The sequence below is a fragment of the Athene noctua genome, chromosome 5 (genome assembly GCF_965140245.1).
Source record: "Athene noctua chromosome 5, bAthNoc1.hap1.1, whole genome shotgun sequence".
In the NCBI taxonomy this organism is placed as follows: domain Eukaryota; kingdom Metazoa; phylum Chordata; class Aves; order Strigiformes; family Strigidae; genus Athene; species Athene noctua.
Window position 1 is genome coordinate 32,948,614 of NC_134041.1, and position 13,287 is coordinate 32,961,900.

Here is a 13,287-nt window from a genome sequence, read left to right on the forward strand (position 1 = left end):
AGTTACAAAATTACAGAATGTACATTCAGGAATAAATAAATAAAATACACCAGAAATTCAAAGCTCAAGCTGTGTGAAAATGCAGCATTCACAACACATTTCAAATCAGATTAGTTTGGTTATTACGTGGGTTTGGTCATATGTGTTATATGAGAAACACAGAAGGCCTTCTCTGAGGACTCGGCAAGCAGGTAAAATAAAATGAACAGCTAACAAGGTGCATTCCCATAGAAACATAACAGGGAATTTTTCAGTGACACCAAGAAAACAATATAAATAGCTTATTGCAACTACTAAGAGATGCACATTCCATTCTGTAATACATCCTTACTACTGAACATATTCACAATTGAGAATTAAGCATGCCACAGTACACCAGATTTTACTGGATTTGTCATATATTTAGTTAGGTTTATTGTAGAGTATTGTATTGTTTACTTTAGCAACAGTAGTCCATGCAGTAAAGCATAACTCTGTAATGTTAATAGACAACTTCTCGGTTTCTGAATGTCTGTTTGGGAAACAGCTTGATCATTAATAGTCCGTATTCTACAGTAATGAACAAACACATTTTCCCCTCCTTTGTGTAAAGGCCCAGGCACCTTACATTCCTAGACACTTTCTGACACTGCTTCACCAGACTATAACAGAAACAAGCATAAAATAAAAGCTTGTCTTATTCTAGTCTTATCCTCTAGCATGTGGGGAAAACGGGCCTTTCATGGATACTGACATCTTTAATTTGCTACAAAGTGATTTAATTCTCCTCAGCAAAATTAAGAGCTAATTTTAAAACATCAAAGAGGATACACAACAGCTATGAACAGACTACACTCCAACTTGATAAATATTTCTGATCAAATACTGCTATTGACCACTGCTACTTTTTTTTTAAAAAAAAAAAAAAAAAACAAACAACACACACATCAGAAATAGTTAAGTACTCAGCTAAACTAGTTCAGCTTGCAAGAACAACTTTCATGCTGTGGATACAGTAAACAGTAAAATAAGTTAAAAGATACTCCATTACTTTCCAACTGTTTACTGTATCTTTTTGGTAAATTATCTTATTCTTATTGCTGTTTATATGTGTGAAGGAGACTTTTGCAGCAATGCTTCTGCTGAGTCAGTCCGTTAGGTTACAGTGACATTTCAGTGAAATGACAAGAAGCAATTAAGGTGCAAGAAATTCTTCATCTAAGACAAATCAGCACACCAGTTCTCCAAGTAGAAATGTTAATTTTTGTTTATTTACTTTTTTTACAAGTGCACAGATATTCCACTAGCATATGTTGCAGTTTTCAACACATTAAAATTTATTTCAATCTATTTTTAGTTTTCAGTTTAACATTTTTCACGTTACTCTTTCCAAGTTTTGTTCTTAAAATGTAACATAACACTATTCAAGAATTTAAGTATTTTATACAATTGAATTTATCTCAAAAGGTAATATTACTTGAGACACTCCTAAAGAAAAGGTTTGCTACTGCTAGTCTTCAAGCTGGATGGGACCTCCCATTTCTCATCCTTTTTTTAACTCATTTTAACTAGGGTGTTTTAACTATTAAATGATTCTCTGAGTTGTGTATAAGTTTTGTAGGGACTTCAAAGTAGTTTACTCCAAAAGTCTTAAACGTTTTGTCTCACTGAATAGTATACTTGAGTAATTTGAAGAAACAGTTGGTTACATGACACCTGAGGAATGAGCTGTGGGCAGTTCCTTACTTCAGCATGCTTATCAACAGCAGGTCAGATATTTGTCAAGGGCAAAAGTTAATAGAGTAAACCAATAAATTAATTTAGGAAAAACAAAAAAAAAAAGTAGCATCTTCCAATGCAAATGCAATGCAGATTGAAACAAACCTGCCACACATTTCTTCAAGGACTCAGGATGGCCTTCCTCATTGGCATTGAGCTGCCGGATATACAATCGAGAAGAATTTATAAACTCTCTCTTGCGATGTCCTTTAGAACAGGCTTTGTAAAGTTCTAAACAGCTCCAGAGCTAAATTGTTTACAGCCTTTTCAGGTGAGGAAAACACATTTGTCTATAGGGATCAACTGACTTCCACATATTCCTCTATTTTCTTCAACATTCAGAGGGTTCATAGCCAATCACACAATGATTGTATTTCTACAATCATTTCATTAAATATTTGTGCTTCCCCCAAAAAATCTTTCATTAAGGCCAGAAACTTGGATGACAAAAAACAAGCAAGAGGGTCCTACCTGGAGGGTAGGGTTCTGTTAAAATCTTGTCTCATTTAGTAACCTTTGCATGAGATGTCCCTTAAAGATGTGGCCAGCAGCGGGATGCTGTGTTCCTCCAAAGCTACAAAGTGGCCAAGTAAGGGAGGTGACTGCCCAAATAAACCCTTAAAATGTTTTTCAGCTCTCTTTTTGGAGTTAGGAAAAGGAAACTTTGCCAATTCCAGGTTAAGGGCCTCAGATTATTTTTGTCTCAGGCAGCAGGAGCTATTACTTACAAAGGGAAAACAAAGTAAGTGGTTCTGGCATTTGTTAATAGTGTAAATTCTCTCAGAGGTAGCAAATAAGACAGCCCTTCTCCTCTCTTGGCAAAGTATATGCTGCTACTGAAGCACTTAAACCACAGAAGTAATACTGTTGAGAACATACTCTAGGCTTACAAATATTCATTTTACTCTCCAACAGAAACAGTTTCAGTGAGGATCACAGTCCTTCTAGAATTCAAGTGCCTACATATAGCACATTTTAAAAAAAAAAAGGAAAAAAAGAGTAATTCAAAATAAATCAGTTAAACATACATCAGCTAGCACAAATGGCTTAGGCTAGCACAAATGGCTCTGCCTTCTCTATCCTAGCACTAAGAGGCACTGAGTTTCATGAGTGCTTAAGATCCAGCCCCAAGGAACGCAGGTTGACAGGAAGTTCTGCATTTGAAGACACACCTGTAGTGTGAGCATACATGGACATATTCTCAAACACTGAATGAAGCAAGAGTTGCAGACTCTGTGGGAGAGATTGTCAAATATCTGTAAGCTAAAATAAGATGATTTACCAGTCCTTTTAAACTAGGTTTAAAAAACCCACACTTCAATGTGTTTTGCATTTTAAACTGTGTAAGCTGAAGAATTTCAAACCTCCTACTCAGGACCATATAGTGTCATAAAACAAAGAAAAGGTTAGTATATAAAATCTAAATTTAAAAAAATGAAGCATTACCATCTCCCCAGTAATTCTCCCCAGGAATACAAAATCTTCTCAGGACAATCCTTTGACACATCACCAGTGCCACTGGAAAGTTCATTATCACTCTCTGAAAAAAGAAAAAAAAAAAAAAAAAGACAAAACAAGAAAACAAAAGCATGCACAGATTTACCAATGAGAACAGACATTAAAGATGCTTACATATAGGTCTCAGACAAATTCTTCTCACATATCCATTTTAAAATCACAAAAGGACATAGAAAATACTAGTAGGACTGCAAAGAATGTTTAGTAGACTTGACAAAACAAGTGTATTAATAAAGTTACCGTAAAGTTTAAGAGAACAAGACTAGGGAATAATTCACAACACTGTTACAGGAAAAAGGACTGGGATTTAGAAAAGCACTATGTGAGAAAAAATTCAAGGCTGTCAACTATCCATTTAATGAAATTTTACAATGCAGTATTATCTAAAAGTCATATCCACTCCAGACTTCACAGAAAGAGAACTCTCTTTTAAAGCATAGTAGATAACACTACTTCATTACACTGCATCCTTTAGACGCCATTCTGCTCTCATATGATACTCTGATCTCAAGAAGCCTACTCAGAGCCACAAAGTAATTTTTTTTATTGAAACAAGTTCATGGATGAGCAGTAAAAACAACACTGTGACACTAAAGGTCATATTGTAAGGAACAGAACAGAATACTTCAAATGGAAAACCTCATGAGTATTAAGAATAAATGACTTACAGAAGGATATATGTCATTAAATGACTAATACCCAAACCAGAAGGGATAACAAGCCTGGGATAGCATGCTCAAGTAACCACCCAATTCAAGTAATTGTCCCAATTTCCATGTGTCTTACAGGTTTACGCAGCTGTCCACAGTACTTTGAGCAGTCTAACTCTTTAGAGCAGCTCCTCATGTGAACATGGTTTTGCAGGGATTTGGACTTTTCCCCATTTTATCTGAATATATTACTGCTAAAAATTAAACATGAGTACAATTTCAACACAAAACATTGACAGTGCTCCAGTTCTCAGCATCTTTACTATGAAACACAACCTAAAAAGAGGCACTGCCAACAGCCCCATTATCCTCAGAGGCCTCTGAAGCTATGGACAGTTTAGATGTTACAAGGTCTCCAAGGTTGCTATTTCCTATAAGCTGAGCTGTCTCAAGAAGCTAAAATTAAACAAAAAAGGAACACCAAAGCTACATCTGCTCCCAAAATCCCTCAGATACTCTCTTCAACACAGTTCAGTCACATCCAGTTGCTAACCTAGTATCTTTAATTCCTCACTTACACTGAATCTCCTTCACCTCCAACTTCATGTAGGCAACAGTAGTAGTTCAGATGGAGAAGCATCTTCAGTACTTACACAATTATCCCCTTAAGTCTTTATCCTTGACATTCTCACTTCAATTACACATTTCTAATTTATAGTCTCAGCAATTGTCAAGCACAAGCCATTAATAAAAATATCATCAGTGCTTGGATTTGACAATGAACGAGGAGGACAAAGACAGCATATACTGTATTTCAAGGACAATTAATAGCAAAAGTGCTGCCTTGAAAGAAGAGAGAAGCATCTTAGAAATCTCTTTGTATTTCAAATTGAACATTAGATTAGTGGAACCGTTTTAGACTGGAAGCTATTGGTACAGCTTTACAGGCCCCAAAATACAACACCAACCTGTATTTAAACACTTCCCCTTAGAATTAAAAAAAAAAAAACGAAAACAAAACCACAAAAAACCACACAACACAACCACCCACACTCATCACAAATCTACAGGAAACTTGACTTTAACGTTTCCCAATCTTTTGCATATGTTCATTAGATCTGAGGATGGAAAAGTCAAGATCTGAAAACCCCAAATGTATAATTTTAACTATAATTTGATATCACTATAAAAGGTTTTCCAGTAACCAAAGGAACCCTTTAAGTTCCAGTGGAAGTATTTGAAGACTCAACTTTGATTTCATTTGAAAATTACAAAAAATATGGTAAAGGCCAATCTCCTCACTTACTACGCAGGCCTGGTAATAACTAAAAAAAGTTAAGTTAAAGCAATTAAATTCATTACATTTTTTAAATTCTCTCCTCTCTTGGTTTGCCTAACTGGATCAAAGAGTTCAATTATAAATACAGCCCTTCTACTTCCCATGGAAACAAGGAAAAAAAATTTTGAGGAAGCCTTCTCTAGATTGAGTACATTGGCCATTCAGAGACATAAGGTACATGTTAAATTATATTGGTACGTATTAAGAAACTCAGTAAACCTGGCTCACACCAGATATTTATCATAAACCACCATTACAGAAAGGTTTCACACATTCAAGGTAAAGGAAGATAATTTGGCACAAAATTCTCAAAAGGAGAGATTTTAGTTACTTTAGAGAGACTGCAGAACTATCATGCATCTCTGCAAGAGCACCCGGTAAAAATATACACAAACAAATCTTGCAGTCTGAAACAAAATCTGAGAAAAGTGCATAAAATCCCCAACCAGGCCAAAACATTTAAAAATGAAGCTACACTGAATACTTTCAGGAACAATGCACATTAGTTGTTATCTGATCCAAATCTGAGCTTGCCAAGGAATACTAACGTCAGACAAAAGAAACAAACCCCTTCTTTTCTCGCTATGCTGGTATTCTACGGAAAATTCTTCGAAGTTCTTAAGGAGATCAGTGTTACATAGCATATGTATTCCAGCAAGATATATCACAAAGCTACAGTGCTTCAGCCCTGAAAATTCTTTCATCTGGAAGGTTTAACAGTATTTGGAATGTATTATTCAGTTATATGTCAGAAAATCACAGGCCTTAATTAGAAATGCCATATGCTCCCTTTCAAAAGACACTAACGTCAAACTTCAAAATAGAACAGGGCAAAGAAGAGAGAATAAACAGCTTTTTAAAAAATCTCTACTTTGTTTCCACTCTAAAGACTATTTAGATGTTCTAACCTGTGTAAGCACTTAGGTATAGATTAAAAAGAAAAAAGAGGCTGTGGGAGGGATATTTAACTGTAGATGTTCTTCTCTGAGTTATACTTTTATACCTTTTTTTCCCCCTCCACATTTTATAGCATCTATAAGCCTGCAGCATTAGCCAGAGCATGATTTTATCCAGCCTGATTCTGCAGGGAAAGCACAGATCTCTTCCTCTAAATGTATCATGTATTTCTCCCTTTCTCCTTTATTTGCCCTGACCTCTCACAGCCTCTCAAATGGAAAATAAAACTTATGCCTCATCAGGATGGGAGGAGGACAGGAGACATCTCAAGAGAGCAAACCTGAGGATTGTAAATGTGTGTACACACAAATAGCCTTTAAGAACACTTACAGATTACAGTAAGCCTCTCAGGTTTTTTGCTTGTTTGTTTTGAATTGCAATGTGATTCAGAAAATTCCCAAAAAACTCACTCTGTGGATGCCTCATGAACCAATTCCCTGAATTCAGAGTCTGTTTAAAGCAAGGCTGAAAGATCATGCTTCCACACCAGGCATCAGTCTGCATGGCATCATCATGGAATCACAGAGTACTCTGGGCTGGAAAGACCTCTGTAGGTCATCTAGTCCAGCCTCCTACTCCAAGCAGTCCTACTTAGATCAGGTCACTCATGGACCTGAGTGGGAGGGTAGAGTTTTGAACACCTTCAAGAAAGAAGACTGTAGAATCTCTCTGGACAACCACTGCTTGACCATGCTCATGGTTTAAACACAAACCAATCAACCCACTAAAACCACCCTTTTATCTAACCAGAGTTTCCCAGGTTCCAACTTGTGTCTGGTGTCTGTTGCCTCTCAGCCTGTTACTGTGCACCTCTGAGAAGAGCCTGGCTCCATCTTCTCCAAGTCCTCCGATGCAGTAGTTGTAGACAACAGTTAGATTCTCCTCTGCACATTTTCTTCTCCAGCCTGAACCAAATCCAGTTCCCTTAACCCCTCGCTATAGGTCACGTGTCTCTGCAGTCTGGCCAGGTTGGTGGCCTCCACTGGACTTGCTCCAGTGTGTCAGTGTCCATCTTGCAGAGGGGAGCTCACAACTGGACCCAGTACTCCAGGCGCTGTACAGAGGGGCTGGATCACTTCCCTGGAGCTGCTGGCTAGACTCCTGTTCGTCCAGCCCAGGGCGTGCTTGGCCTTCTTTCCTGCAATGGCACACCGCTAACTTGCTTTCAGCTTTTTGCCTGCTGGGATCTCCAGGCACTTTTCTGCAAAAGTTGCTCTGTATCTGGTTAGTGTCCAGCCTGTCTTGTCACACAGGATTATTCTATCATGGATACAGGACTTTGCACTTGCCTTTGTTGAACTTCATGAGGGTCCTGCCAGTGCATTTCTCCAGCTTGTCCAGGTCCCTCTGAGAAGGACCCCTGACCTCCACCATTATCAACTACTCCCCGCAATTTGCTGTTGTCCACAAACCTGCTGAGGGTGCACTCAGTCCCATCATGCAAGTGATTACTAAAGACATTTGACAGCACTGAGCCCAGTACTGATCCCTGAAAGATACCACTACTTACTGGCTGCCAGCAGGACCTTGCACCATTGATTCTTCCATCCCAACAGTCCAGCCAACCTTCCAACCCACTATTTTTCACTTATCCAGTCCCCATCTCACTGATTTAGTGACAAGGACTCTGGGACACAGTGTTGGAGTCTCTGCTAAAATCTAGGTATACATCATCCATTGTCTGTCCCTTGTCCCCAGCACCTGTTACCTTGTCACAGGAAGCCATGAGCTTGGTCACAATGATGTGCCCTTCGTAAGTCTACACTGGCTGTTCCCAAAGACCTTGTTTGTCCTTCGCATGTTTAGAAACTTCTTTCAAGAGTATTTGCTCCACATCTGCTCCCATGGACTGAGGTTAGACTGACCTTGATCTTCCTTCTGGCCCAATGACATTTGCTTTTCTTCTTCTGGACATTTTCCATTTGTATGAGATAAATATGGAAGCCTGTACAGATACCACTCAAGTTGGGGGAGAACCTCTGGATAACAGATTTTGCATGTAGTCTGTTTAGCCAGTATACCTATAGACAAACATGATCATGTGTAAAAAACATTCTCTTTCAAAAATCTGTAGGGACATTCAAGAATAAGAAGATTGGCAGTCTATTGGATATATATAATTTTGTGCCTACTCCATTTAGAAACACTCATTACATAAATTATTCATTATATGAGCAGACTATTCAGAATAGGGCACAAAGAGTTGGTTTTTAAGTGGCCCAGTACTAACATTTATTATGTAACAATACTCTACTGACTAGGCTCAGTTATAGCTTTTCCCCTCCCTTTGAAAAACAGACTCCAACTTGCAGAAGTAAGATTGTTGGTATGAAAGACCTCTTAGCACTTTAGCAGCTCCTTTAGCAAAATAAACTACAGCTCATTATTCTTGGTAACAAATAATTTGGAAAATGCTTTCCAAAGTGGTCCATCTTCCACATAGCAGAGGCACCTCTTTTGATTTAGTCTGATCCAGAATAGCCTGAAAGGCCATTTTTAATGGAAAACAAATAAAACTTTCAGAGTTACAACAATCATCTTTGATATAAAATGGCAATAAAGTTATTTTGGGGTGCAATGGTGCACACTTGCGTTTTTTGGTTGGTTTTTATAATAAAGTATTTGTAATTGATGAAGTGCCACAGGAGCCCACCCATGCAGTAAAATGGCTCTACATATTTGGAGTGCTGTAAAACCACAAGAGGCTCTGACTGTCTCCCAAGATAGCAACAGAGTGATTAAGACAAGCCTTATGAGACAGCTCCACTAGGTTATCCAAGTTCTTACTTTTTAACTTGACTAAAGAGAACACAAGTCTTGAATTGATAATCCGCTGCAGATACTTGTCCAACCTAACCCTACAAACCTCTGGTTGCCTCCGTAAGAAGTTAATTCCAAGGGCTTCATTACTCTTACTCTATGGACTGTATCTCAGTTCGAACCTAATTCTTTTTACCTGCCATTTAGGCCAATCACCTTTTTCTCCTGAACAATTTTAGCCTATCTCACTTCCAAAAAAAAAAAAAAAAAAAAAAGGATCTTTGTCTTTATTATTTCTTCTCTAAAAAGCTCTCCTTCTTTCCTCAAAGGACACATTTTCCAGACTTCCACTCAATTCCGATTTTTTTCCTCCAGCTGGTCTGTATTTTCTCTTGTGGAGAGGTATTCAAACAAAATACTGAGGCATCAAATGCTCAAAGCAGATGAATTATGCACACAGTAACTCACTATTATAAGCAAATAGCCCACAGGAAAAAAACCAAAAAACACACAGACACAAAATCTTGGCCTCTTCTTCCCCCTCACTTATTTTGACAACACAAGGCTTTGGAGCCCACAAATACAGAACATGGAGCACCCTTAGAGGATAACACTAGTATTCACAGCAACACTGACAAGTTGTACAAAGACTGTAACAAAATTCTGTGAGAAACCAACTCAGAAAAAAGTCAGATAGCACAAATATTCCCCTCTCCGATCAGGTACTTAACAGACTCTTTCGAACAAAATTAACCAACTATGTTTATTAGTATTTTCATTTTTGGCTTGAAGAAATAAGATTCCAGTTAAGAATGCTTACTCATGTCAACAAAAATTGAGGTGTTAATATGCCTGAATGTTTTTAATCTTCCTGGTTTTACACTGAAAGAGGATTTTTCCTTTGGTTTGGGGTAAGGGCTTTTTGAACAGGCCTTTTTTTGCATCTTACTTTAAAATTTTTCCTTTAAACAATTTTCCCTCATCCACATTTAACACCAATTATATAGCTACAGAGCTACTTTTCCAACAGATTCAGTTCTCTTTAAAGAAATCTACTAGATAACCTGCAACATGACAATACCTTAGAAGTCAAACTCATTTGTCAGTTAACAAAAAAGGCAAATAAGGTGAAAAACTATACTGTTGTTTCAAAATTCAAGCATAAAAGTGAAGTACATCCTAAAATGTGTAGAAATACATGAATACAGCAGATAAAAATGAACAGGTGGGATTTGAGCACTGATGTGAAGAAGAAAGGATTTTTAATGAGTTTTAATTGAGAAGCTGTTACAAGTGAAATAAAGAGTAGGTGGAACTGAAAAATAACATAGTTGGAGCAGCCTGAAGGAGAAGGAAATTAGGTTTTGAAGATAGGTGGGAATAGAATTGGAATACTTCAAAAATGAGAAGTTTGATTTTTATGTAGGAGAAGAACAAAAATGAAGAGGGAGCTGAAGTTGGCAGCATATTATCAGGGCAACAAGATATAGACGTTACTGACATGGAATCATTCCATACATACTAGATAAAAGAGGATCGTGAGGAAGGCCTCCAAAAAAGCAAGTTTCGATTTATAAGGTAACAGGAAATTATGGAGCATGAACTATAGTTTTGCCAGGAAAAGCAAGAGTGAAACAAAGTTTAAATCATGAAATTCATTCTACTAAGTAAGGTAGCTTTTCAGAAAGGTCCAACTTTACAGTGCATTACAAAGTATTTTGATGAACACAAAAAGATTTGAAAACGCCTTTCAAATGATACATTTATGAAATTACAATCCTCAGTATAGTTTATAATTGAGAGGGAAGAGCAATAATAAGAAGCAGAAAAAATACAGATTTATGAATATGAACAAAGATGACTTGCATTGAATTCTGCCCACAAGAATCTTCTGTTTTAAGTTACATAACTAACTTGAAGAAAAATTAATTTGGCAGCTGTTGAACTACACACAGAGAGAGCAAAGCCAAAAAAGAAAGATACCTGGATTCTTCACTAAAAGCAAACCAGTAATAGGGAAAACCAGTATTTTTATTCTTATTCCTTGTTATGAATTATATTTCACATTTTTCACTTTCAAATCATTCAAGCAAAAGCTAACGCTGACAAATCTCAAAATTCTGATTACCTTGCAAGCAGTTTGCAAATTTAATTGCTTCTCTATTTAACTGAAAATCTGGATCCCAAAAAACCCTACACTTGATAAACACTGAAAGAGGGTGGAACAGTATGGGATTAGATTATGTCTGTCTTTCACTCGCTGCATACAATAACAGCTTTCACACGTTATAAAGAAGTCTGTGCAAAATCTGTCAAAGGACCCACACTTCTCCTTTGAAACAATCCTGTTGGTTGTGTGAAATGGCTAGCCAAACCCACTTTTGCTTTTTAATACAATAAGAAGTTCTGCATTTAAAAACATGTCTTCATTCTATGTGGTATAGTTTCTGCACAGGCCCTGCATTACTGTCATATTAAACAAGAATTTTTTAAAAAGTCACAAAAATAAACTTTAACTGTGCGTCCAAATGTGAGTATAGAAACATGCACAAAGAGAAGATTATATCATTGTCTTTGGAACATACAAGTGAGCCACCATGACATATCTAAATTTGATGTACAAATGCTTAAAGCTGAATAAGAGAGTGGAGAAAAATTATCGTTTCAGTTCAGTAGTTTTGCTCCCACACAGATGACAAAGCCAACTAAATGCTGCACAGTGGAGGTATTCTTGTAAATATAAACATCTTCCACATGTACTGTGCTGTCTGAAAACTGACATCTTTGAGAACATTCAAGAAAAATCAAATTTGAGAGATGTTGTCACAATTACAAGGTAATGCAATTCTTTACTCCATATTAGAAATTTACAAATTCGTAGATTAGTCTTTACTGCTATATTTGATATAATCAAATGCAAAGAAAAACCCCTTCAACATTATGAACACATAAAAATTATATACTTACTTATATTTACTGGCATTTACTTAGAGTGCCAAGGCAGTATGCAAACACTTAAGATTATAAAATACATAGACTGAACAAAACACTAGAAAGCTAATGACCAAAACTAAAAAGACAGGAATCTCACTTTGAGATTAATAACTATTAGAAAAAAGTCAGGGGGAACTGGCTGTTGAGAAAAGTATTTTTAATCATTTAGCCACTTTTATACATAAATAAGATAATTTTTTTAATGACATAAAATGTGAAATTATATGAGCATAGTAGCGGCAGCCTGAGGCCACACATAACTATGGCACTCATAACTGAAACCTGAGAAGATCCTCTATCAATAGGAAGTTCTGATTCCTAATAAGCCAACAAGATCGCAAATCCTTTTCCAAATTACTTTTAAAGTAACATATTGTTTATAGGCAAACAAGGACAAGACAACCACTATTGAAATAAAGTGTCCAGAACATTCAAAATAATCAGTAATTGCTTCCAGATCAGATGCAAACACCAATTTATGCTCATTTATTACTGAAAAATACCTATTTTGTACCACAATCTGAAGTGATTTTGTGTAAATTATTTAAAAAAAAAAAAAAAAAAGATTGAAATCCAAGATACAGATTTCACCTATGTACCCAAGGAACTGAAAATTCCCTCAATTTGAGAGTCATTTTTCCTATCATTCTGCAAGAATAAACCAAAGTTGTCAACAGATTTCCCTGGAGTATTGATGAACCACAGGCCAGAATTACGGAATTATATTTTGCCTTGAACTTCACAAAGTCAGCATGAGCAACAGATCTTATCAAAGAAAGAAACCCTTCCTACAAAGCATTCCCAGACACACTTTGCAGGAGCGTCTCATGGACACTGGACATGAAGAGGGGACTATAATAGCTCAGAGTAAGTCACACTCATTTCTTGAGGGCCTAGCTCAAACACTGAGCTTACAAGTGATCTCCAGCAGCAATCTGGGTTACAAGACAGGAAAGAACCTGAGCCCTGGGCAGATGACCTTCCCTGTACTTCCATCTCCCTATAAACCTGGAACAGAAACAACCTTCAAATTCCCCAATTTTCCATTTCTTTTGCAACCTTGCAATTTCATTAAATACTTCTGTAATCCACAGAAGAGCTTCAAATTCAAAACTTCTCAAACACTTATTTTTTAACAGAAGGACCATACTTGCATGAACAAATTTAAATACAACTATCAACAAGAACTACCACCATTCAGGGCATATTAAAAAAAATACAGTCTTCTGCACTCTGTTGGTTCTTTTTTAATATACTAAGGAAAGGATCATATCTGGCATATCATTTCTGGCAGCACAATAATAGCTTCAG

At 36.8% G+C, this 13,287-nt stretch overlaps 1 protein-coding gene across 8 annotated transcripts in view; it reads right to left on the minus strand.

Moving 5' to 3' along the window:
• Positions 1 to 13,287, minus strand: part of RABGAP1L (RAB GTPase activating protein 1 like) — a 262,266-nt gene that overhangs the window by 201,630 nt on the left and 47,349 nt on the right. For all 8 annotated transcript variants that reach the window (XM_074906992.1, XM_074906990.1, XM_074906991.1 and 5 more), the window contains one exon: positions 3,205 to 3,298. In XM_074906992.1, the coding sequence (XP_074763093.1) occupies positions 3,205 to 3,298 (94 nt within the window). The remainder of the gene's footprint in view (positions 1 to 3,204; positions 3,299 to 13,287) is intronic.